The 23741-nt window shown below is 42.6% G+C and overlaps 1 protein-coding gene across 2 annotated transcripts in view; it reads left to right on the forward strand.

Moving 5' to 3' along the window:
• Positions 1 to 558: 558 nt before the first annotated feature.
• lgmn (legumain) overlaps positions 559 to 23741 on the forward strand; it is a 37850-nt gene continuing 14667 nt past the window's right edge. The window contains exons 1-10 of one of the 2 annotated variants that reach the window (XM_042330321.1): positions 559 to 680; positions 4601 to 4763; positions 7548 to 7645; positions 14442 to 14523; positions 14711 to 14793; positions 15134 to 15209; positions 17584 to 17646; positions 19709 to 19775; positions 22516 to 22622; positions 23005 to 23088. In XM_042330321.1, coding sequence (XP_042186255.1) covers positions 4629 to 4763; positions 7548 to 7645; positions 14442 to 14523; positions 14711 to 14793; positions 15134 to 15209; positions 17584 to 17646; positions 19709 to 19775; positions 22516 to 22622; positions 23005 to 23088 — 795 coding nt within the window. In that variant the 5' untranslated portion in view covers positions 559 to 680; positions 4601 to 4628. Of the gene's footprint in view, positions 686 to 4600; positions 4764 to 7547; positions 7646 to 14441; positions 14524 to 14710; positions 14794 to 15133; positions 15210 to 17583; positions 17647 to 19708; positions 19776 to 22515; positions 22623 to 23004; positions 23089 to 23741 lie in introns of both variants that reach the window. The other variant, XM_042330322.1, reaches the window with a different exon arrangement.

Consider the following 23741-nt stretch of genomic DNA (forward strand, 5'->3'; position numbering starts at 1 on the left):
TACTAAAACTAGTCACAAGGTATCTATGGTGTTCAGGATGTCGCTGTACAATTTCTGCTGAGCAGTCCAATAAAATAAAAGTTTTCTTAGAAATGGGTCACAAGACGGTGCCAATATGGGAGTTTATGGAGAGACAAGTGAAGTGCATCATATTTATATATATTGTGCACATCAGTGTTATTTGGGTGACTTACAGTATAACAAACATCAGTGACTAAAATAACCACCCCTTTGCAGTTATTCAAACATACATGTTAGCATTACTGTTTTCTTTATGCATACATATAACACATCGTGTTATATGTGTCTTCCTCGTAAAATGAAATCAAAATCAACCTTTGTCCAAATTGTTAGTACAGTATAACCTAATATAGGAAAGCTAGATTTAACACAAAATGTCCTATTGTTTGTTTAAACAGTAAAGACAGTACTTTCAAAGACGCTGATTTTATCAAAGAAAGAGAAAAAGTGCATTTCTTTGAATCCTGTGTTTACGGTCATCGTCCCCCCCCTTCCCCGCTCTTGGCGCAGTCTGATTGGCTGTCGGCTTGGCGCAGTCTGATTGGCTGTCGGCCAAAACCCTCATGTTTTCCCCATCTCCAACATGTGTATAAAAGTCCTGTCTCCTAGCATGTCCCAGCTACACACGTTTTTGGAGTCTTCCTGATAGCAACAAAGAGGTAAGGTAATCAAAGGTTTTTAAATTTTCTATGGTACCTCTAAAATCTAGCTAGACCTGTGCTTTGAAAATGATGAAGTAGGTAACAGCTAACTTAGCTAGCAATGTTTGTTGGCAGCCATAGGATCAACAGCACGTATGATGCTCTTAGATGGTACTACCGGCAACCGGATGTCAGTGTTTTATTTAAACATTTTATTATTAACATCAAATCAATACAGGAAGTACATGTGGGAACACAAGTATATATAAATAATATACAAAGGACAATTGTGGTGTATAATATCACATTACACAAGGACTTTAAGGGACATACAGACACTCATAAATCTAACAGCTTTTTTGTTAGTAGATTATTTGTCTTAAAATACAGTTCATTTTATTTTTGTAAGGCAAGAAAATGTGGTGTGTTTGTTTGTAAATTTACATTTGTGAATATGAAATTTGGCCAAAAGAATAATGAAATTAATTACATAAAATAGTTTCAGCTTATTTCTATCATAGGTAAAGAATCCAAGCAGGACATCCCTCCACAATAGTGTAAAATCTTCATGAATGTGCTCAATTATAAATCTACTGATGTCTTGCCACAGTTTTCTTATATTAATACAATGCCAAAAAAGATGCAAAACTGTTTCTGGGTGGTCATTACAAAAGGAGCAATTTGAGTTGATGTTTTCCTTCAACTTCTTCATATAGTGGTTGGCAGGACAATAACAAGTAGGTATATGCGTGTCAACATCCAAACGTTTTTCCAACAGATATTATGAATAAATCTGTTCCAATAAGGCATGACACGTTCCTGAAAAATACAGCAACACCTGAGGGAATGGCATCTAAAAACAATTACAACATCTTTAGGTGTTACAGGGACCTTGTAAAGTGATACGAATTCCTTATAACTGAGTAAAAGACCCTCTGCATTTACCAGTTGGCTCACCAATAGGATATTTTTTCAGAACCAATATTCTAAAAACATAGAAGTCTTTTTATACAGTATGTCCCGATTATTCCATTTATAATATCTGTGTGGAGAAAAATTATGTTTATAAATGAAGGACCATGACAAGAAAAGCTGCCGATGAAAAGCTGAACGTTTCACTGGAACTTTGTCAATATTATAATCGCAAAACAACATGAAGTTAAGGCCACCAAAAGTAGAGAAGACACGACAAGGAATAACATTCCACATAGAAGTGCGTCTTATTCTTAGGAATTGTTTTATCCAATTGATCTTAAAAGTATTATTTAAAGGTCGGAAGGTCCAGAGAACTCAGCCCACCATAATCATAAATGTTCATTACAACAGTTCTCCCAATGTAATGGGTACGGTTTCTCCACAGAAAGTTGAAAAGCATCTGGTCTATCTCCTTGCTTATTTTACCGTCAAGATATAAAGACAGAGCGCCATATGTTAGTTTAGAGATACCTAATAACCGAGTCCGAAGGTCTCTTCCTTTTAAAAATAAGTCCCTCTGTAGCCATTGATTTAGTTTCTTCTGGGTTTTTTTAATAAGAGGGTTAAAATGTAATAAGCCTCTAGACTTCTGATCCTTTGAAATGGTTATGCCTAAATATGTAAGTTCTTTTACTGGAATACCATAATATGAAGGTGTCACACAATCTTTGACAGCCATGAGTTCACTTTTATTAATGTTAAGATATAGACCAGACGCTTTGGAAAAAGGATTGTAATCACATCGATCGTATGGGAATTTGGATATCGTCTTTCAGAAAAAAAGTGTAGTATCGTCAGCCAGACTGTCTGGCACCTGTTTTGATACTCTTAAGTGAACAGAAAGTTGGCCAGAAACCTTTCTCTCCATATATCAGTCATATTAAACCCACATTCTGATTGGTTGGCCTACCTGGTGGCCATCGATCAGTTTAATTATCTATAGTGATGTTAAAGTCCCCTCCTATCAATAATAACGAATTGAGAAATTTAGATAACCAATGAAGTATATGTTTCTCTATAGATTTAAGCAACTGATCATTCTCATGTTTGGTGTTGTAGAATTATACAGTAATGAGCGTAATGTCATTGTAACGGATCACAAGACAAATAAAGTGACCAAAGGGGTCACATTCCGAGTATAGAATATTACCACCAAAGGTATTTTTCATTGTAGTGACCCAAGCGGAGGGTTCAGATCTTCGGGAAAGCCAAATATCGTTGCCCCACTGTGACCTCCAGAAGTTGGCATCAGCTAAAATTGAGTGAGACTCTTGGGGGAAAAAGCAAAAATCTGTTTGAAATTGTTTAGCAAATAAAAATAAGAGACAAAACAACAAAGATGATATAAAAGTTTAAACTGTAGGATGAGTCAAACGTAGGAGATAAGGAACCGAGATCTGCACTTTTAAGTCAACTTAAAGTGGAAATAGTTTGTCAGTGTTTTCAATGAGAGCACAATGGTACATTTTATTTTACCTTTATTTAACTAGGCAAGTCAGTTAAGAACAAATTCTTATTTTCAATGACGGCCTAGGAACAGTGGGTTAACTGCCTGTTCAGGCGCAGGACGATAGATTTGTACCTTGTCAGCTCAGGGGTTTGAACTTGCAACCTTCCGGTTACTAGTCCAACGCTCTAACCACTAGGCTACCCTGCCGCCCCTCCACTCTAACCACTAGGCTACCCTGCCGCCTCTCCACTCTAACCACTAGGCTACCCTGCCGCCCCTCCACTCTAACCACTAGGCTACCCTGCCGCCCCTCCACTCTAACCACTAGGCTACCCTGCCGCCCCTCCACTCTAACCACTAGGCTACCCTGCCGCCTCTACACTCTAACCACTAGGCTACCCTGCCTCCTCTACACTCTAACCACTAGGCTACCCTGCCGGGTTTATTTGATGTAACCTTTGACTAGGCAGTTCCATGCAATAAGGGCTCTATATAATACTGTACGTTTTCTTGAATTTGTTCTGGATTTGGGGACGATGAAAAGACCCCTGGTGGCATGTCTTGAGTAAAAGTAAAGATACCTTTTTAATAGAAAATGAGTCACCCAGTAAAATCCTACTTGAGTAATAGTATTTGGTTTTAAATATACTTTAGTTTCAAAAGTAAATGTAACTGCTAAAATATTCTTAAGTAGGACAAGTATAAATAATTTCAAAATCCTTATATTAAGCAAACCAGACAGCACCATTCTTTATTTACAGATAGCCAGGGAACACTCCAACACTCAGACATCATTTACAGATAGCCAGGGGACACTCAAACATCATTTACAGATAGCCAGGGAACATTCCAACACTCAGACATCATTTACAGATAGCCAGGGGAACATTCCAACACTCAGACATTATTTACAGATAGCCAGGGGCACACTCTAACACTCAGACATCATTTACAGATAGCCAGGGGAACATTCCAACACTCAGACATCATTTACAGATAGCCAGGGGAACATTCCAACACTCAGACATAATTTACAGATAGCCAGGGGAACACTCCAACACTCAGACATCATTTACAGATAGCCAGGGGAACATTCCAACACTCAGACATCATTTACAGATAGCCAGGGGAACACTCCAACATCCACTGCTCTGTAGCTAACTAGTATTTTACAAAAGAATGTGTGTGAGTATCATCGTTGACTGTGTAAGGACAGTGGAGACTAAAACTAAACATTTATTTAGTAACATGGAGATGTGAAACATACTCCTCGGCCTTGTGTCCACGTTTTGCGCTGGTCAGTTGCTACTTTTTTGAGTGGCTGCGACCGGTAGGAAGACACTTAAGTGTTTTTTGAAGCAGGGGTGAGGAGTTTGAGCACTGTGTAGGTGCCCGAAATCAGGGGAAAGTGGAACACGCTAAGCATCATGACATCCTGTCCATATGCAGTGAATGTGATCACAGTGATAACACCTTTTTTTTTATTTTTTTTATGTAATTTATGCTTTTCCAGAAACACAGACGGACACTGGGAGAGGATCATGTTGACGTTGACTCTTCTGGGCCTCAGTATAGGACTGGTGGCTAATGCTTTCCCCACACAGCAGTCTGGAAATGGGAAGAACTGGGTGGTGATTGTCGCTGGCTCCAATGGCTGGCACAACTACAGACACCAGGCAAGTGTGAAGTTCAAGTTAGAACATGTACAATCTGTTACCACATTTCCACCATCAGTAGACTGAGTATTTACTATTTGAGACTATGAATACAGACCTGCCATTGACCTCTGTTATGTAACTACAGGACTGTCTCTAGCGTTGCTGGAAAGAAAAATGTACATAATATACTCAATAACCCCCCCCACCACCTCTCCTCAGTTGATTTCAAATTAAATTTGATTTGTCACGTGCACTGAAATACAACCACTGTAGACCTTACAGTGAAAATGCTTACTTACAAGCCCCTTAACCAACATTGCAATTTTTAAGTTAAAAAATGGTTATTAGGTAAAGAAATGAAAATTACAGTAGCGAGGCTATATACTGATGGTACTGGTATAGAGTTAATGTGCGGGGACACCGGTTAGTTGAGGTAATATGTACATGTCGGTATAGTTAAATTGACTATGCGTAGATGATAAACACAGAGTAGCAGCAGAGTAAAAAGAGGAGTTGGGGGAGGGGTGGGCACACAATGCAAATAGTCCGGGTAGCCATTTGATTACCTGTTCAGGAGTCTTATGGCTTGGGGGTAAAAACTGTTGAGAAGCCTTTTTGTCCTAGACTTGGCACTCCGGTACCTCTTGCCATGAGGTAGCAGAGAGAACAGTCTATGACTGGGGTGGCTGGGGTCTTTGACAATTTTTAGGGCCTTTGTCTGACATCACCTGGTATAGAGGTCCTAGATGGCGGGCAGCTTAGCCCCAGTGATGTGGGCCGTACGCCCTACCCTCTGTAGTGCCTTGCGGTCGGAGGCCGAGCAGTTGCCGTACCAGGCAGTGATGCAACCAGTCAGGATGCTCTTGACGTTGCAGCTGTAGAACCTTTTGAGGTTCTGAGGACCCATGCTAAACCTTTTCAGTCTCCTGAGGGGGAATAGGTTTTGTCGTGCCCTCTTCACGGCTGTCTTGGTGTGTTTGGACCATTCTAGTTTGTTGTTGATGTGGACACCAAGGAACTTGAAGTTCTCAACCTGCTCCACTACAGCCCCAACGATGAGAATGGGGGCGTGCTCGGTCCTCCTTTTCCTGTAGTCCACAATCATCTCCTTTGTCTTGATCATGTTGAGGGCAGGTTGTTGTCCTGGCACCAGACGACCAGGTATCTGACCTCCTCCCTATAGGCTGCCTCATCGTTGTTGGTGATCAGGCCTACCACTGTTGTCGTCAGCAAACTTAATGATGGTGTTGGAGTCGTGCCTGGCCATGCAGTCATGAGTGAACAGGGAGTACAGGAGGGGACTGAGCACGCACCCCTGAGGGGCTCCAGTGTTGAGGATCAACGTGGCGGATATGTTGCTACCTACCCTCAACACCTGGGGGTGGCCCTTCAGGAAGTCCAGGATCCAGTTGCAGAGGGAGGTGTTTAGTCCCAGGGTCTTTAGCTTATTGATGAGCTTTGAGGGCACTATGGTGTTGAACGCTGAGCTGTAGTCAATGAATAACATTCTGACATAGGTGTTCCTTTTGTCCAGGTGGGGAGTGTGGAGTGCAGTAGAGATTACATCATCTGTGGATCTGTTTGGGCGGTATGCAAATTGGAGTGGGTCTAGGGTTTCTGGGATTATGGTGCTGATGTGAGCCATTACCAGCCTTTCAAAGCACTTCATGGCAATGGATGTGAGTTCTACATGTCTGTAGTCATTTAGGCAGGTTACCTTTGTGTTCTTGGGCACAGGGACTATGGTGGTCTGCTTGAAACATGTTGGTATTACAGACTCAATCAGGGACTTGTTGAAAATGTCAGTAAAGACACCTGCCAGTTGGCCAGCACATGCCCAGAGCACACGTCCTGGTAATCTGTCTGGCCCTGCGGTGTTGTAACTTTAATGGGTTACAGAGTTGATGTTTACAGTTAATTCATTGAGCTGTATCTACAGATATTTTCTTTACAGTTATTTACATATGTAATTGTATTAGAATTCATGTGTTGGAGATTGAGAGAACTACATACATATTTTTGTTTGTATTAGTTAGTATTGGATTACGCTTTTGACTGCAAGTTCCAGAATGCCTTGCAACAGGAAGTAGAGAGAGAACCAGTTATGTACAAGTGATTATTCTGACTTTCGCTAGCAACTTTCTTTTATTGTTTTGTAGAATCTAAAGTTGTTAAATACAACGTGAACAAGTAGTATTACTAAAAGAAGCTTTCATTTCAAACCCGACGTCCCGAGTCATTACTTTGAAGATAGTTATTCTATATGCAGCCTTGTGAATGTTGACCTGTTTAAAGGTCTTACTCATGTCGGCTACGGAGGGCGTTATCACACAGTCGTCCGGAACAGCTGATGCTCTCATGCATGCCTCAGTGTTGCTTGTCTCGGCACGAGCATAGAAGGGATTTAGCTTGTCTGGTAGGCTTGTGTCACTGGGCAGCTCTTGGCTGTGCTTCCATTTGTAGTCTGTAATGGTTTTCAAGCCCTGCCACATCCGACGAGCATCAGAGCCGGTGTAGTATGATTCAATCTTAGTCCTGTATTGATGCTTTGCTTGTTTGATGGTTCGTCTGAGGGCATAGCAGGATTTCTTATAAGCTTCTGGGTTAGAGTCCCGCACCTTGAAAGCAGCAGCTCTACCCTTTAGCTCAGTGCGAATGTTGCCTGTAATCCATGGCTTTTGGTTGGGGTATGTACGTACAGTCACTGTGGGGATGATGTCCTCGATGCACTTATTGATTTTCATTTATCAGAATGTGATGGAGTTCATTTGTTGACTTACAGTACCTTATTTTTCTTCCTAGGCCGATGCTTGCCATGCGTACCAGATCGTCCACAAGAATGGCATCCCTGACAAGCAGATTGTTGTGATGATGTATGATGATCTGGCGACCAATAAGCAGTGAGTATTCACTTCCTTGACATTTCTGTTCTCCATCTGAACTGTGTCCTAAGGTTGGGCGACATCAACAATAATTTAATCAACTATCTAAGCCTATATATAACGATATAAAGGATGACTGTCATCACATTAATTTAGGGCTAGGCGGTATACGGTATTTTACTATATACCGGTACTGATGCATTGACTGGTTTGGGCTTTTACCTTCTATAATGGTATTTTAATGTTTGGTTTGTTAAATGTGATATGCCGTGTGTAACGTCCATTTAAAAAAAAAATAGTTTACACACACTTGCCATGACGCTTACCACAGATCTAGGCCCACCCCCTGCACAGTTGCCATGACGCTTACCACAGATCTAGGCCCACCCCTGCACACTTGCCATGACGCTTACCACAGATCTAGGCCCACCCCTGCACAGTTGCCATGACGCTTACCACAGATCTAGGCCCACCCCTGCACACTTGCCATGACGCTTACCACAGATCTAGGCCCACCCCTGCACAGTTGCCATGACGCTTACCACAGATCTAGGCCCACCCCTGCACACTTGCCATGACGCTTACCACAGATCTAGGCCCACCCCTGCACAGTTGCCATGACGCTTACCACAGATCTAGGCCCACCCCTGCACACTTGCCATGACGCTTACCACAGATCTAGGCCCACCCCCTGCACAGTTGCCATGACGCTTACCACAGATCTAGGCCCACCCCTGCACACTTGCCATGACGCTTACCACAGATCTAGGCCCACCCCTGCACAGTTGCCATGACGCTTACCACAGATCTAGGCCCACCCCTGCACACTTGCCATGACGCTTACCGCAGATCTAGGCCCACCCCTGCACAGTTGCCATGACGCTTACCACAGATCTAGGCCCACCCCTGCACAGTTGCCATGACGCTTACCACAGATCTAGGCCCACCCCTGCACAGTTGCCATGACGCTTACCACAGATCTAGGCCCACCCCTGCACAGTTGCCATGACGCTTACCACAGATCTAGGCCCACCCCCTGCACAGTTGCCATGACGCTTACCACAGATCTAGGCCCACCCCCTGTCACTCAAGGAGCGTATCTGTTTGGCCACAAGACACTTGTGTTCAGTCTGCAAGTTTTAGCCAAATTGTCTTAGCTGCTAATTCCTAGTTAACCGTATTCAAAGTGCTCACTATTATTTATATTCTAAATATAGAATTAATATGATATTTTCCTGATTCCAACAGTTCACCCAAGTGGTTTGATCTAAATCACAAGTCAAATCAAATCGCAAATGCAACATTTGGTTAAAGATAAGGCCTAGAGTTTTTGCCAATATCGTGCAGCCCTACATGGCAGTGTGGAAATTCTCTAGTGCAGGAAATGCAGAAATGTATGAAAATGCAGAAATTTATTTTTGGTTGAATTTGAATTTGAATTGAACAGTATAAAACAATCAGAATAGAGAAAGACCCATTGACATCACTTATAGTGTTGCAGGGTCTCACTACTCATAAAGCACATTTAGAAATGTTATTATTAGACAACATAAAATACCGTCAAATGTGAAAAATATTGTGATATGTTATCTTTACCATATCGCCCAGCCCTACATATAAACTCTGTATTTCAAAGACAATTGGTTAAAATCCAAGTAACTTCACAGATCTTCATTGTAAAGGGTTTAAACACTGTCCCATGCTTGTTCAATGAACCATAAACAAGTATTGAACATGCACCTGTGGAACGGTCATTAAGACACTAACAGCTTACAGAAGGTAGGCAATTAAGGTCACAGTTTTGAAAACTTAGGACACTAAAGAGGCCTTTCTACTACCTCTGAAAAAACACCAAAAGAAAGATGCCCAGTGTCTCTGCTCATCTGCGTGAACGTGCCTTAGGCATGTTGCAAGGAGGCATGATGACTACAGATGCGGCCAGGGCAATAAATTGCAATGTCCGTACTGTGAGACGCCTAAGGGCTACAGGGAGACAGGACGGACAGCTGATCGTCCTCGCAGTGGAAGACCACGTGTAACAACACCTGCACAGGATCGGTACATCCGAACATCACACCTGCGGGACAGGTACAAGATGGCAACAATAACTGCCCGAGTTACACCAGGAATGCACAATCCCTCCATCAGTGTTCAGACTGTCCGCAATAGGCTGAGAGAGGCTGGACTGAGGGCTTGTAGGCCTGTTGTAAGGCAGGTCCTCACCAGACATCACCGGCAACAACGTCACCTATGGGTACAAACCCACCATCGCTGGACCAGACAGGACTGGCAAAAAGTGCTCTTCACTGACAAGTTTATTGGAGGGTGAGGACTAGGGCTATTCCCCCCAGAAATGTCTGGGACCTGTTGGATCGGAGGGTGAGGGCTAGGGCCATTCCCCCAGAAATGTCTGGGACCTGTTGGATCGGAGGGTGAGGGCTAGGGCCATCCCCCAGAAATGTCTGGGACCTGTTGGATCGGAGGGTGAGGGCTACGGCCATCCCCCCCAGAAATGTCTGGGACCTGTTGGATCAGAGGGTGAGGGCCATTCCCCCCAGAAATGTCTGGGACCTGTTGGATCGGCGGGTGAGGGTTAGGGCCATTCCCCCCAGAAATGTCCAGGAACTTGCAGGTGCCTTGGTTGAAGAGTGGGGTAACATCTCACAGCAAGAACTGGCAAATCTGGTGCAGTCCATGAGGAGGAGATGCTATGCAGTACTTAATGCAGCTGGTGGCCACACTAGATACTGACTGTTACTTTTGATTTTGACCCCCCACCCCCTTTGTTCAGGGACTCATTATTCAATTTTTGTTAGTCACATGTCTGTGGAACTTGTTCAGTTTATGTCTCGGTTGTTGAAGCTTGTTATGTTCATTCAAATATTTACACATGTAAATAGTTTATAATCACCATAGCCATACAGTCCTCTGATGTCACCAGCACTAGATGGTTAGTAGGAGTTTGTTCTGCAATAGTTACGTTCTTGAGACTAAGGCAGAGCATGTACATCATCCTATCTGTGGATGCACAGGCCTAAACCCTGTCCTCGCCGTGCTGTGTTGTGCAGACGGCCAGGCCCACGGGTAAACCGTTTGGAACTCGTGAGACGCTGCTGTGGAAGTCACAAGGATGTCATTTAGCTCCTCTCCTCTCGCCAGGCCTGTGAGTTATGGGCCCTAGATGGGAGAAACGAGACTTGCAAGGCCTGTGCGTTATGGGCCCTAGATGGGAGAAACGAGACTTGCAAGGCCTGTGCGTTATGGGCCCTAGATGGGAGAAACGAGACTTGCAAGGCCTGTGCGTTATGGGCCCTAGATGGGAGAAACGAGACTTGCAAGGCCTGTGCGTTATGGGCCCTAGATGGGAGAAACGACACTTGCAAGGCCTGTGCGTTATGGGCCCTAGATGGGAGAAACGAGACTTGCAAGGCCTGTGCGTTATGGGCCCTAGATGGGAGAAACGAGACTTGCAAGGCCTGTGCGTTATGGGCCCTAGATGGGAGAAACGAGACTTGCAAGGCCTGTGCGTTATGGGCCCTATATGGGAGACACGAGACTTGCAAGGCCTGTGAGTTATGGGCCCTAGATGGGAGAAACGAGACTTGCCAGGCCTGTGAGTTATGGGCCATAGATGGGAGAAACGAGACTTGCCAGGCCTGTGAGTTATGGGCCATAGATGGGAGAAACGAGACTTGCCAGTACTGTGAGTTATGGGCCATAGATGGGAGAAACGAGACTTGCCAGGCCTGTGAGTTATGGGCCATAGATGGGAGAAACGAGACTTGCCAGGCCTGTGAGTTATGGGCCATAGATGGGAGAAACGAGACTTGCCAGGCCTGTGAGTTATGGGCCATAGATGGGAGAAACGAGACTTGCCAGGCCTGTGAGTTATGGGCCATAGATGGGAGAAACGAGACTTGCCAGGCCTGTGAGTTATGGGCCCTAGATGGGAGACACGAGACTTGCCAGGCCTGTGCGTTATGGGCCATAGATGGGAGACACGAGACTTGCCAGGCCTGGGAGTTATGGGCCCTAGATGGGAGACACGAGACTCACAAGCTGTGTTAGAGGCTGAAGATCTAAGAAAAATATGATTGTGTCATTATGTCTCTAATTGTTTAGTAGTTTTAGTAGCAACATCAGTCATTGGTAAGTCATAAGCAGTTATTGGAGCTGTTCATCTCTGTCGTTGGTAAGTCATAATGTTGGTCAACCTTTGGTTAACTTTGTCAAGTACTCTGAATGATTTAAATGCTGCTTTGGTTAAAGCTGGTTTTCAGTATCGGTGGGTTTTGTTTGAACAACTCTTGGACTAAATGACAGTGTGATTCCAGTTATTGGAGGACAGAGGAAGTGATATTGTATGTTTTTGATAAGGAGACTATAGATTTTTCCAAGCTATCACCTAATAACCTAATCACCACTGGCATTTGGAATTACCCATGTTTTACAGTACTATTGTGTATTGCCATAGAGTTGTTGGGGTATGTTCCTTGTCAATCATTGGCTTATTGGTGAAATCAGCAATTTGACAATATCTTTATGTAAATCAATCAAACTTTTATGAATGCAATTGCAGACTAGAAGTTGACAACGGGAACATAGCGCGCATGTTTCCGAGTAAGTTCTGCCAAATAGGAAAGGGTCCAAGTTGCTTTAATACGCTTGCAGTCAACCCCTAGTGATGTCACTGCCTACGTTAACACCTTCTACTCATGAGACCAAGACCATGCATATATAGTTATACAAACTTGCAGGAGAGAAAATAGTTCTCAGCAGGACTGAGCAGTAGTTGTCCCCAAGATGCTTCATCGTGTTATATCTGCCTAGTCTCATCTCTTTCACTCCCCTGCAGGGTTCTGTGTCTATGAATCTCTTTTAGCCTTGAGGCGCTTTCTCACAGACACCCTATTTTGACTGCAAATAACTCACACATCTCTCAGACCGTTTCTTTATAAGGGACAAAGACTAGAAGTGGACTGTGAAAAGGTATTAAACCTTAGAATGAATGTATATATTGCTAATCTGTGGTCCAGGACCCTATAGATTTAGTGGGGGAGGGGTCTTATAGCCCTTCCACTTCTATTAATACAACATAAGCATAATCAATTATTATAATACATCAATCATTTGGTGCAGCCCCTCTCATGACCCCAAGGTGAACCCCATCAGAGTACACTCTCCGCCCACACGCGCGGATCAGCCACAGTACACTACCCCGATGCTAGTTTTGTGGTTAAGTGCTTTGCTTAACTTCACTAGGATAGGGGGCAGCATTCGGAATTTTGGATGAAAAGCATGCCCAAATTAAACTGCCTGCTACTCAGTCCCAGAATATAGGATATGCATATAATTAGTAGATTTGGATAGCAAACACTCTAAAGTTTCCAAAACTGTTACAATAATGTCTGTGAGTATTACAGAACTGATATAGCAAGCGAAAACCCGAGGAAAATCCAACCAGGAAGTGCTATTATTTTGAAAGGCTGTTTTTCCATTGAAAGCCTGTCCACCATACAAATACTTAGGACTCAGTTCACGATCTCTATGGCTTCCTCTACATGTGGCCAGTGTTTAGGCATTGTTTCAGGCTTTTACTCTGAAAAATGAGGGAGATGCAGCACTTTCAATCAGTGGCCAGTGGAAATTTCCATTCATCAGCCACGTGCCCTGATCGTGAACGCGCCTTTCTTGTTTCTCCTTTCCTATTGACCAAATTTTTGTCCGGTTGAAATATTATTGATTATTTATGACAAAAACAACCGAAGGATTGATTTTAAACATCGTTTGGCATGTTTCTACTAACTTTTATTGTACTTTAAAAAAAAACTTTCATCCTGGCATTAGCTCGCACCTTCTGCATTCAGATTAATGGACAAAACTAGCGAACAAAAAGGAGGTTATTGCTCATAAAGAGGGACATCATCGAACAAAACAAACATTTAATGTCTAACATGGAGACCTGGGAGTGCCACCAGATGAAGATCATGAAAGGTAAGTGATTAATTTTAATGCTATTTCTGACTTTGGTGACACTCCTTGGCTGGAAAATGGCTGTATGCGTTTCTGTGGCTAGGTGCAGACCTAACATAATCGCAAAGTGTGTGTTCTCCGTAAAGCATTTTTGAAATCTGACACAGCGGAGAAGTTTATCTGTATTTCCATGAAAACATTCGTATAGTTTATCAATGTTTATGATGAGTATTTCTGTCATTTGATGTGGCTCTATGCACTTTCACCGGATGTTTGTTTGAGACTATGCATTTCTGACTGTAACGCGCCAATGTAAATTTGGATTTTTGGATAGAAATATGAACTTTACCGAACAAAACATACATGTATTGTGTAACATGAAGTCCTATGAGTGCCATCTGATGAACATCATCAAAGGCTAGTGATTAATTTTATCTATATTTTTGCTTTTTGTGAATCCTCTCTTTGGCTGGAAAAATGTTATTCTGTGAATAGGCACTCACCTAACATAATCGTTTGGTTTGTTTTCGTCCTAAAGCCTTTTTGAAATCGGACACTGTGGCTGGATTTACAACAACTTTAAAATGGTGTAAAATACATGTATTTTGGAAATTTAATTATGCGATTTCTGTTGTTTTGAATTTGGCGCCCTGCAGTTTCACTGGCTGTTGTCGGGGTGGGATGCTAGCGTCCCACGTACCCTAGAGAGGTTAAGGTCACATGGAAGTGAGTGTATAGATGTCCTGTACGTTTTTTTACGGTCATAAAACAGATCTGTCAGATCCTGTGTTTCCTCCTGGAATGTATCTGATTCAGGTTATTTACCCTCTTTGTTTTTCAGAAACCCCACCCCAGGTGTGGTGATCAACCGACCCAGTGGGACAAACGTCTACAAGGGAGTCCCCAAAGACTACACTGGGAACGTGAGTGGAAGGAAAATGGAACCTTTCAAATGCCTGTGTGTGTGTGTGTGTGTGTGTGTGTGTCAATCAATGGTTTATACAAATGGAACAGATAAGATATATATCTTCTGTTTACATGCAGTATAGTGTAATGTTCACAATGTCGTGTTGTGTTTGTCTAATTAATGATGTGTTTTGTGTCCTGCAGGCTGTGACCCCTGACAACTTCCTGGCGGTGCTGAAGGGTGACTCTGCCAGTACACAGCTGGGTTCTGGAAAGGTGCTGAAGAGGCAAGTAATGAGAGGGAGGATTGAGAAATGATGGAGAAAAGGAATTTGAGTGAGTGCATGGAGGATGGGTTGGAATATATTATAGAAAGGTCTACACGAGGGAGAAATTATTCCAGAACTTTAAGGTAGAATTCTAAAATTATATGAAAATAATTTGTTAGAACAAGGTATTGTTACACATTTTCTGGACAGAATTTTCATTTTTTTTATTTAAAAATTTTTTTTTCAGGGAATGTTTCTGTACTTTACTTGTGTTCTCTAAAAAAAAAAACTTTTTTTTGTCATCTTTCAGTTCACATTTTGTTCAAAGAAGGCTTTATTTTTCTCTTCCTGTTGACAGCGGTCCCAACGACCACGTGTTTGTGTACATCTCTGCCCGAGGAGCGCCTGGTCTGCTGGCCTTCCCCAATGATGAGGTAACACTTCCTGTTTGTCTCAACGCTATCGGGTCTGTCACAAATGCCTCCCTATTCACAGGGCCCTGGTCCAAAAAATAGTGTGCTTTATAGGGTGTTGTTTGGGACACTTGTCCCTTTGCATGTGGATGAATGACCTATTTCTGCCCTGTGAAATAGACCGCTGACATATATAGTTATTTTTTAAACAATTGTTCAGAAAAGTTTATCATAAAGATCTAATACTTAAGACTGGATGAATGAAAGTCATGTTCTCTCACTCAGCAGTAAGTTTTTTTTTTGTGGGAAAGAGTGAGTGACTGAATAATAAAAATATATATATATATCACCTTTATTTAACCAGGTAGGCTAGTTGAGAACACCTTTATTTAACCAGGTAGGCTAGTTGAGAACACCTTTATTTAACCAGGTAGGCTAGTTGAGAACACCTTTATTTAACCAGGTAGGCTAGTTGAGAACACCTTTATTTAACCAGGTAGGCTAGTTGAGAACACCTTTATTTAACCAGGTAGGCTAGTTGAGAACACCTTTATTTAACCAGGTAGGCTAGTTGAGAACACCTTTATTTAACCAGGTAGGCCAGTTGAGAACACCTTTATTTAACCAGGTAGGCCAGTTGAGAACACCTTTATTTAACCAGGTAGGCTAGTTGAGAACACCTTTATTTAACCAGGTAGGCTAGTTGAGAACACCTTTATTTAACCAGGTAGGCTAGTTGAGAACACCTTTATTTAACCAGGTAGGCTAGTTGAGAACACCTTTATTTAACCAGGTAGGCTAGTTGAGAACACCTTTATTTAACCAGGTAGGCTAGTTGAGAACACCTTTATTTAACCAGGTAGGCTAGTTGAGAACACCTTTATTTAACCAGGTAGGCTAGTTGAGAACAAGTTCTCATTTACAATTGTGACCTGGCCAAGATAAAGCAAAGCAGTTCGACACAGACAACAACACAGAGTTACACATGGAATAAACAAAACCTACAGTCAATAATACAGTAGAAAAATAAGTCTATATACAATGTGAGGAAATGAGGTGAGATAAGGGAGGTAAAGGCAAAAAAACAGAATGGATCTTGTCATTGACTTTTGTGGCTTGGACCTCATGCGTTTCTGGTGCCTCTTTTTTTTGGGGGGGTTTAAAGCTATAATAAATGTTATTGTACTGGGGGGTTTAAAGCTATAATAAATGTTATTGTACTGGGGGGGGTTTAAAGCTATAATAAATGTTATTGTACTGGGGGGTTTAAGCTATAATAAATGTTATTGTACTGGGGGGTTTAAGATATAATAAATGTTATTGTACTGGGGGGGGTTTAAAGCTATAATAAATGTTATTGTACTGGGGGTTTAAGATATAATAAATGTTATTGTACTGGGGGGTTTAAGATATAATAAATGTTATTGTACTGGGGGGGGTTTAAGATATAATAAATGTTATTGTACTGGGGGGTTTAAGCTATAATAAATGTTATTGTACTGGGGGGTTTAAGATATAATAAATGTTATTGTACTGGGGGGTTTAAGATATAATAAATGTTATTGTACTGGGGGGTTTAAGATATAATAAATGTTATTGTACTGGGGGGTTTAAGCTATAATAAATGTTATTGTACTGGGGGGTTTAAGATATAATAAATGTTATTGTACTGGGGGGTTTAAGATATAATAAATGTTATTGTACTGGGGGGTTTAAGATATAATAAATGTTATTGTACTGGGGGGTTTAAAGCTATAATAAATGTTATTGTACTGGGGGGTTTAAGCTATAATAAATGTTATTGTACTGGGGGGGGTTTAAGCTATAATAAATGTTATTGTACTGGGGGGTTTAAGATATAATAAATGTTATTGTACTGGGGGGTTTAAAGCTATAATAAATGTTATTGTACTGGGGGGTTTAAAGCTATAATAAATGTTATTGTACTGGGGGGTTTAAAGCTATAATAAATGTTATTGTACTGGGGGGTTTAAAGCTATAATAAATGTTATTGTACTGGGGGGTTTAAGCTATAATAAATGTTATTGTACTGGGGGGTTTAAGATATAATAAATGTTATTGTACTGGGGGGTTTAAAGCTATAATAAATGTTATTGTACTGGGGGGTTTAAGCTATAATAAATGTTATTGTACTGGGGGTTTAAGATATAATAAATGTTATTGTACTGGGGGGGGTTTAAGCTATAATAAATGTTATTGTACTGGGGGGTTTAAGATATAATAAATGTTATTGTACTGGGGGGTTTAAGCTATAATAAATGTTATTGTACTGGGGGGTTTAAGCTATAATAAATGTTATTGTACTGGGGGGCGAGGGTAAAAAAAAAAAACACACAAATGAAACTTTGATGTTATGTTTTTCTTCTTTCTACAGCTCTATGCTGCCGACCTCATGGACGTTATTGAATACATGCATAAGAACAAGAAATACAAAAAGGTGCGGAAGTTTAACTTGTTATTGTTTGTGGCCGTGGAGGACATATCATCACGTGACAGGCTGCAGTTGATGAAATCTCGTGGAACAATATGCCAAAATGACATTTAATGTTGATCTTAGACATAAGGTATTTTGATTGATAGTACACAAAGTTACTGCCAGGGCAGCAGCTACTCTTCCTGGGGTTTATTATGGATCCCCATTAGTTCCTGCCAAGGCTACAGCTACTCTTCCTGGGGTTTATTATGGATCCTCATTAGTTCCTGCCAAGGCAGCAGCTACTCTTCCTGGGGTTTATTATGGATCCCCATTAGTTCCTGCCAGGGCAGCAGCTACTCTTCCTGGGGTTTATTATGGATCCCCATTAGTTCCTGCCAAGGCAGCAGCTACTCTTCCTGGGGTTTATTATGGATCCCCATTAGTTCCTGCCAAGGCAGCAGCTACTCTTCCTGGGGTTTATTATGGATCCCCATTAGTTCCTGCCAAGGCAGCAGCTACTCTTCCTGGGGTTTATTATGGATCCCCATTAGTTCCTGCCAAGGCTACAGCTACTCTTCCTGGGGTTTATTATGGATCCTCATTAGTTCCTGCCAAGGCAGCAGCTACTCTTCCTGGGGTTTATTATGGATCCCCATTAGTTCCTGCCAGGGCAGCAGCTACTCTTCCTGGGGTTTATTATGGATCCCCATTAGTTCCTGCCAAGGCAGCAGCTACTCTTCCTGGGGTTTATTATGGATCCCCATTAGTTCCTGCCAAGGCAGCAGCTACTCTTCCTGGGGTTTATTATGGATCCCCATTAGTTCCTGCCAAGGCAGCAGCTACTCTTCCTGGGGTTTATTATGGATCCCCATTAGTTCCTGCCATTAGTTCCTGCCAAGGCAGCAGCTACTCTTCCTGGGGTTTATTATGGAGCCCCCATTAGTTCCTGCCAAGGCAGCAGCTACTCTTCCTGGGGTTTATTATGGATCCCCATTAGTTCCTGCCAGGGCAGCAGCTTCTCTTCCTGGGGTTTATTATGGATCCCCATTAGTTCCTGCCAAGGCAACAGCTACTCTTCCTGGGGCCCAAACACATTAAGATACTACTTACATTACCCATAAAACAACAGATAAATCAGTACATCATATAACATTATTACACCACTATATATCTACAATACAACATGTATAATACCACCATACAACTATATTACTGTGTGTGTCTCTCCACAGTCCCTGCTGTTCCATTCTGGCCACACTGCTCGCGTTATACAATAAATGTACACCTGCATGCTATTCAATCATTTCATCCAACCTGCTTGCGCGCGTCAACGAGTGTCTGCGTAGCCAGGCGCTAATATAGAACTTGATTCTATTTGTGATGCTTGACGCACTGCAAGTCCCGCCTCTTCCATCTCATTGGTTGTTAAGGAGCATATACTCACGTGGGTGATTGAAAGATGAACTGAGGTTCACACTCCAGTCCAGTTGGTGGTGGTAACGCACCTTAAAGTTGGTTGCCAACCGCCTTATAAAGTCCAAAGAAGAAGAAGAAGAAGCCTGACGGAGGAGAGATTACTTGAAACAAACTCTGTTTACCTTTTTATCTGTGGATGAATTGTCAAGTAGAGGACCTTGTGCATTTCAGGTAAAATAACAACCCAAGGTTTATATCCCAGGAAAAATTTGCCAGCAACAGCAAGCTAGCTAGCTAGCTGAATTGAGTTGACTCTTTCATGCGTTTCAACCTGTCCCCAAATTAATATAGTTGGTTCAGAGTTCGTTTTGATATTTCAACTTGCGTGTCCTGATCGCATCTGGTGTGGGTAGACAAAATCAACATACGCACTCGTGTACCCGGTCTAGTCAGCAGGTTTAGGTGTAATTTTTACCGCTTTTTAAATCTTTTTTCTTTTCTTCTGATTTTTGATTTTAAAATCGGATTCTTGTTTATTGATATTTCTTTCCCGGTTCTCCAGTTGATTTAAATATTTTGGCGAACATTGTCATAGCGTTACTTCCATTGAAAGTACAGGAGAAGATAGTGTCGACTGACTCATCTTGTTCTTAATCTTCCTACACAGTTGGTGTTCTATATTGATGCCTGTGATTCAGGATCAATGATGACCAAGCTGCCTGATGACATCAATGGTGAGTTACGCTGCGCTTGAACCTCCCCTGTGACTCTATCACTTTCCAGGAACAAACCCAAAACAGTATCACAAATTTTTTTAATCTTTAAAGATGCACTTGACCGTCCCTCGTGACTGGGACGAGGTTGACCGTTCCTCGTGACTGGGACGAGGTTGACCGTCCCTCGTGACTGGGACGAGGTTGACCGTCCCTGTCGACTGGACGAGGTTGACTGGGACGAGGTTGACCGTCCCTCGTGACGGGGGACGAGGTTGACCGTCCCTCGTGACGGGGGACGAGGTTGACCGTCCCTCGTGACGGGGGACGAGGTTGACCGTCCCTCGTGACGGGGGACGATGTTGACCGTCCCTCGTGACGGGGGACGAGGTTGACCGTCCCTCGTGACGGGGGACGAGGTTGACCGTCCCTCGTGACGGGGGACGAGGTTGACCGTCCCTCGTGACGGGGACGAGGTTGACCGTCCCTCGTGACGGGGGACGAGGTTGACCGTCCCTCGTGACGGGGGACGAGGTTGACCGTCCCTCGTGACGGGGGACGAGGTTGACCGTCCCTCGTGACTGGGGACGAGGTTGACCGTCCCTCGTGACGGGGGACGAGGTTGACCGTCCCTCGTGACGGGGGACGAGGTTGACCGTCCCTCGTGACGGGGGACGAGGTTGACCGTCCCTCGTGACTGGGACGAGGTTGACTGGGACGAGGTTGACCGTCCCTCGTGACTGGGACGAGGTTGACCGTCCCTCGGGACGAGGTTGACCGCCCTTTAACGGCTCTTTGACTCCACCCCCCAAACACACCAGTTTCTAAGTTATTTCAATGCACTTTTATGCCTCAAAAGAGACTTCAACTATAAAGGTGCTATTTTTACGCTCTCCTAGCTGTGAGGAGCAGACAGACGTATCGGTGCTATTTTTAACCTCTCCTAGCTGTGAGGAGCAGACAGACGTATCGGTGCTATTTTTAACCTCTCCTAGCTGTGAGGAGCAGACAGACGTATCGGTGCTATTTTTAACCTCTCCTAGCTGTGAGGAGCAGACAGACGTATCGGTGCTATTTTTAACCTCTCCTAGCTGTGAGGAGCAGACAGACGTATCGGTGCTATTTTTAACCTCTCCTAGCTGTGAGGAGCAGACAGACGTATCGGTGCTATTTTTAACCTCTCCTAGCTGTGAGGAGCAGACAGACGTATCGGTGCTATTTTTAACCTCTCCTAGCTGTGAGGAGCAGACAGACATGGTCGCAGTTGTAAATGACAACTTGTTCTCAACTAGCCTACCTGGTTAAATAAAGGTGATCTCAACTAGCCTACCTGCTTAAATAAAGGTGATCTCAACTAGCCTACCTGGTTAAATAAAGGTGATATTTCTGTTAACGTTGTATTGTTACCAACAGGCCAAAGTCTTCCTTTGTCTACAGTACAGCAATAAATCATGACGAGCTCGACGTTGCGTTAAAACAGTAAAAACACTCAAGAACGCTATGGATGTTTAATTTATAACTTAGAACATATGGAATGGCTGCGAGCCTGACTTGTCGTGGCTATTCATACCTCAAGCGTGATTTAATGTGTTTTTGTTTGTTTAGGCTACATGCAGAGATCATGTTGTACACAAAATACCTGATCAACGTGTTTTTACAAACTTTGTAGTCTGTTGTAACAACAGTATATTTAGGCAAGCATACCGAACAGAAGCAAGACATACAGGCAGTCAAAATAGTGACTGTATCATTATTGCAAACATTGGCTAGTTATTTTTTCAGCAACTCTTGTTATGATATAGCAGAATAACTATGTAGATTATCATGACCAATAGGAGACAGTCTAAAGCAGAATAACTATGTAGATTATCATGACCAATAGGAGACAGTCTAAAGCGGAATAACTATGTAGATTATCGTCACCAATAGGAGACAGTCTAAAGCAGAATAACTACGTAGATTATCGTCACCAATAGGAGACAGTCTAAAGCAGCAGAATAACTATGTAGATTATCGTCACCAATAGGAGACAGTCTAAAGCAGCAGAATAACTATGTAGATTATCGTCACCAATAGGAGACAGTCTAAAGCAGCAGAATAACTATGTAGATTATCATCACCAATAGGAGACAGTCTAAAGCAGCAGTATAACTGTAGATTATCATCACCAATTGGAGACAGTCTAAAGCAGAATAACGATGTAGATTATCATCACCAATAGGAGACAGTCTAAAGCAGTAGTTGAGCTCGAACTGTCTAAAAAGTTGGGCTCTTTTTCTGGAACTCTGACTAGTGGCTCTGATATGGCAGCAACTATAAAGATTTAGCCTAAATCATTGCACAAACCGTGTATTGTTTGTACTCCAGTCCTGCTTGTGCAACTGTAATATCAGACAGACAGAGAAGGTAGTATGGCCTTCAGTAAATATTTTGGGGGATTGTTCGTTCAAATCATTGCAGGGTTTTTATTTCAGCTGTTTAGAATTATGAGGTAGAGAGAGACTTCATCATTTCTCTCTTCATAGAGAGAAACCTAAAGCCAGGGGGGTGAGCAGTAGCCACGTTAAATTACTCCTGATCAGAACGTGATCCGGCTCCTTAGCTTTGAGAGAGGTTTCCGGAGGGAGAACTCTGTATTCGCAGCCATGGCCTCTACCATATTTTGTGATGGTGTATAACCAGTGTCCTGGAAGCCATATAGCCTGTTTTTAACACTCTCCCTCTTCCAGTGTCTTAATAAATCGGTCTGTCTCTCCTTCAGTGTATGCCACCACAGCAACCAACTCCTATGCCTGTTACTATGACGAGAAGAGGAATACCTACCTGGGGGACTGGTACAGTGTTAATTGGATGGAAAACTCTGATGTGGTAAGTCTGGTACAGTGTTAACTGTTCACTGTGATTAATATTATTTGACCATGCTGGTCATTTATGAACATTTGAAAAATATTGGCCATGTTCTGTTATAATCTCCACCTGGCACAGCCAGAAGAGGACTGGCCACCCCTCAGAGCCTGGTTCCTCTCTAGGTTTCTTCCTAGGTTTTGGCCATTCTAGGGAGTTTTTCCTAGCCACCGTGCTTCTACACCTGCATTGCTTGCTGTTTTGGGTTTTAGGCTGGGTTTCTGTACAGCACTTTGAGACATCAGCTGATGTACGAAGGGCTATATAAATACATTTGATTTGATTTAACTGGATGGAAGACTCTGATGTGATTTAATGTCTTCCTCTCCCTGATTTTGTTGTCCAGGAGGACCTGAGCAAGGAGACCCTAATGAGACAGTTCAAGGTCGTCCGGAGCAAGACCAGACACGTCATGCAATTTGGAAACAAGGTGAGGGATTCAGAGGGGAGAAAAAGTACCTAATTCCCATTGAAATGGCTAGCGATAAGGAATCACAATATATTCTGTTAACTTCAAATCTATTGTCTAGCTTTAAATCTAAAAGAAAAGTTAAATAGGATAATATTTTTTCTTAATGCTTTTTGAGACAATCAGTTGTGACAAGGTAGGCGTGGTATACAGAAGATACTCCTATTTTGTAAAAGACCAAGTCCATATTATGGCAAGAACAGCTCAAATTAGCAAAGAGAAACGACGGTCCGTCATTACTTTAAGACATGATGGTCAGTCAGTACGGAAAATTTTAACTTTGAAAGTTTCTTCAGGTGCAGTCGCAACAAGCATCTAGCGCTATGATGAAACTGTCTCTCATGAGGACCGCCACAGGAAAGGAAGACTCAGAGTTACCTCTGCTGCAGAGGATAAGTTCATTTGAGTTACTAGCCTCAGAAATTGCAGCCCAAATAAATGCTTCAGAGTTCAAGTAACAGATACATCAGCTGTTCAGAGGACACTGTGTGAATCAGGCCTTCGTGGTCGAACTGCTGCAAAGAAACCACTACTAAAGGACACCAATAAGAAGAAGAGACGTGCTTCAGCCAAGAAACACGAACAATGGACATTAGACCGGTGGAAATTTGTCC

The sequence above is a fragment of the Oncorhynchus tshawytscha genome, linkage group LG11 (genome assembly GCF_018296145.1).
Source record: "Oncorhynchus tshawytscha isolate Ot180627B linkage group LG11, Otsh_v2.0, whole genome shotgun sequence".
NCBI lineage: Eukaryota > Metazoa > Chordata > Actinopteri > Salmoniformes > Salmonidae > Oncorhynchus > Oncorhynchus tshawytscha.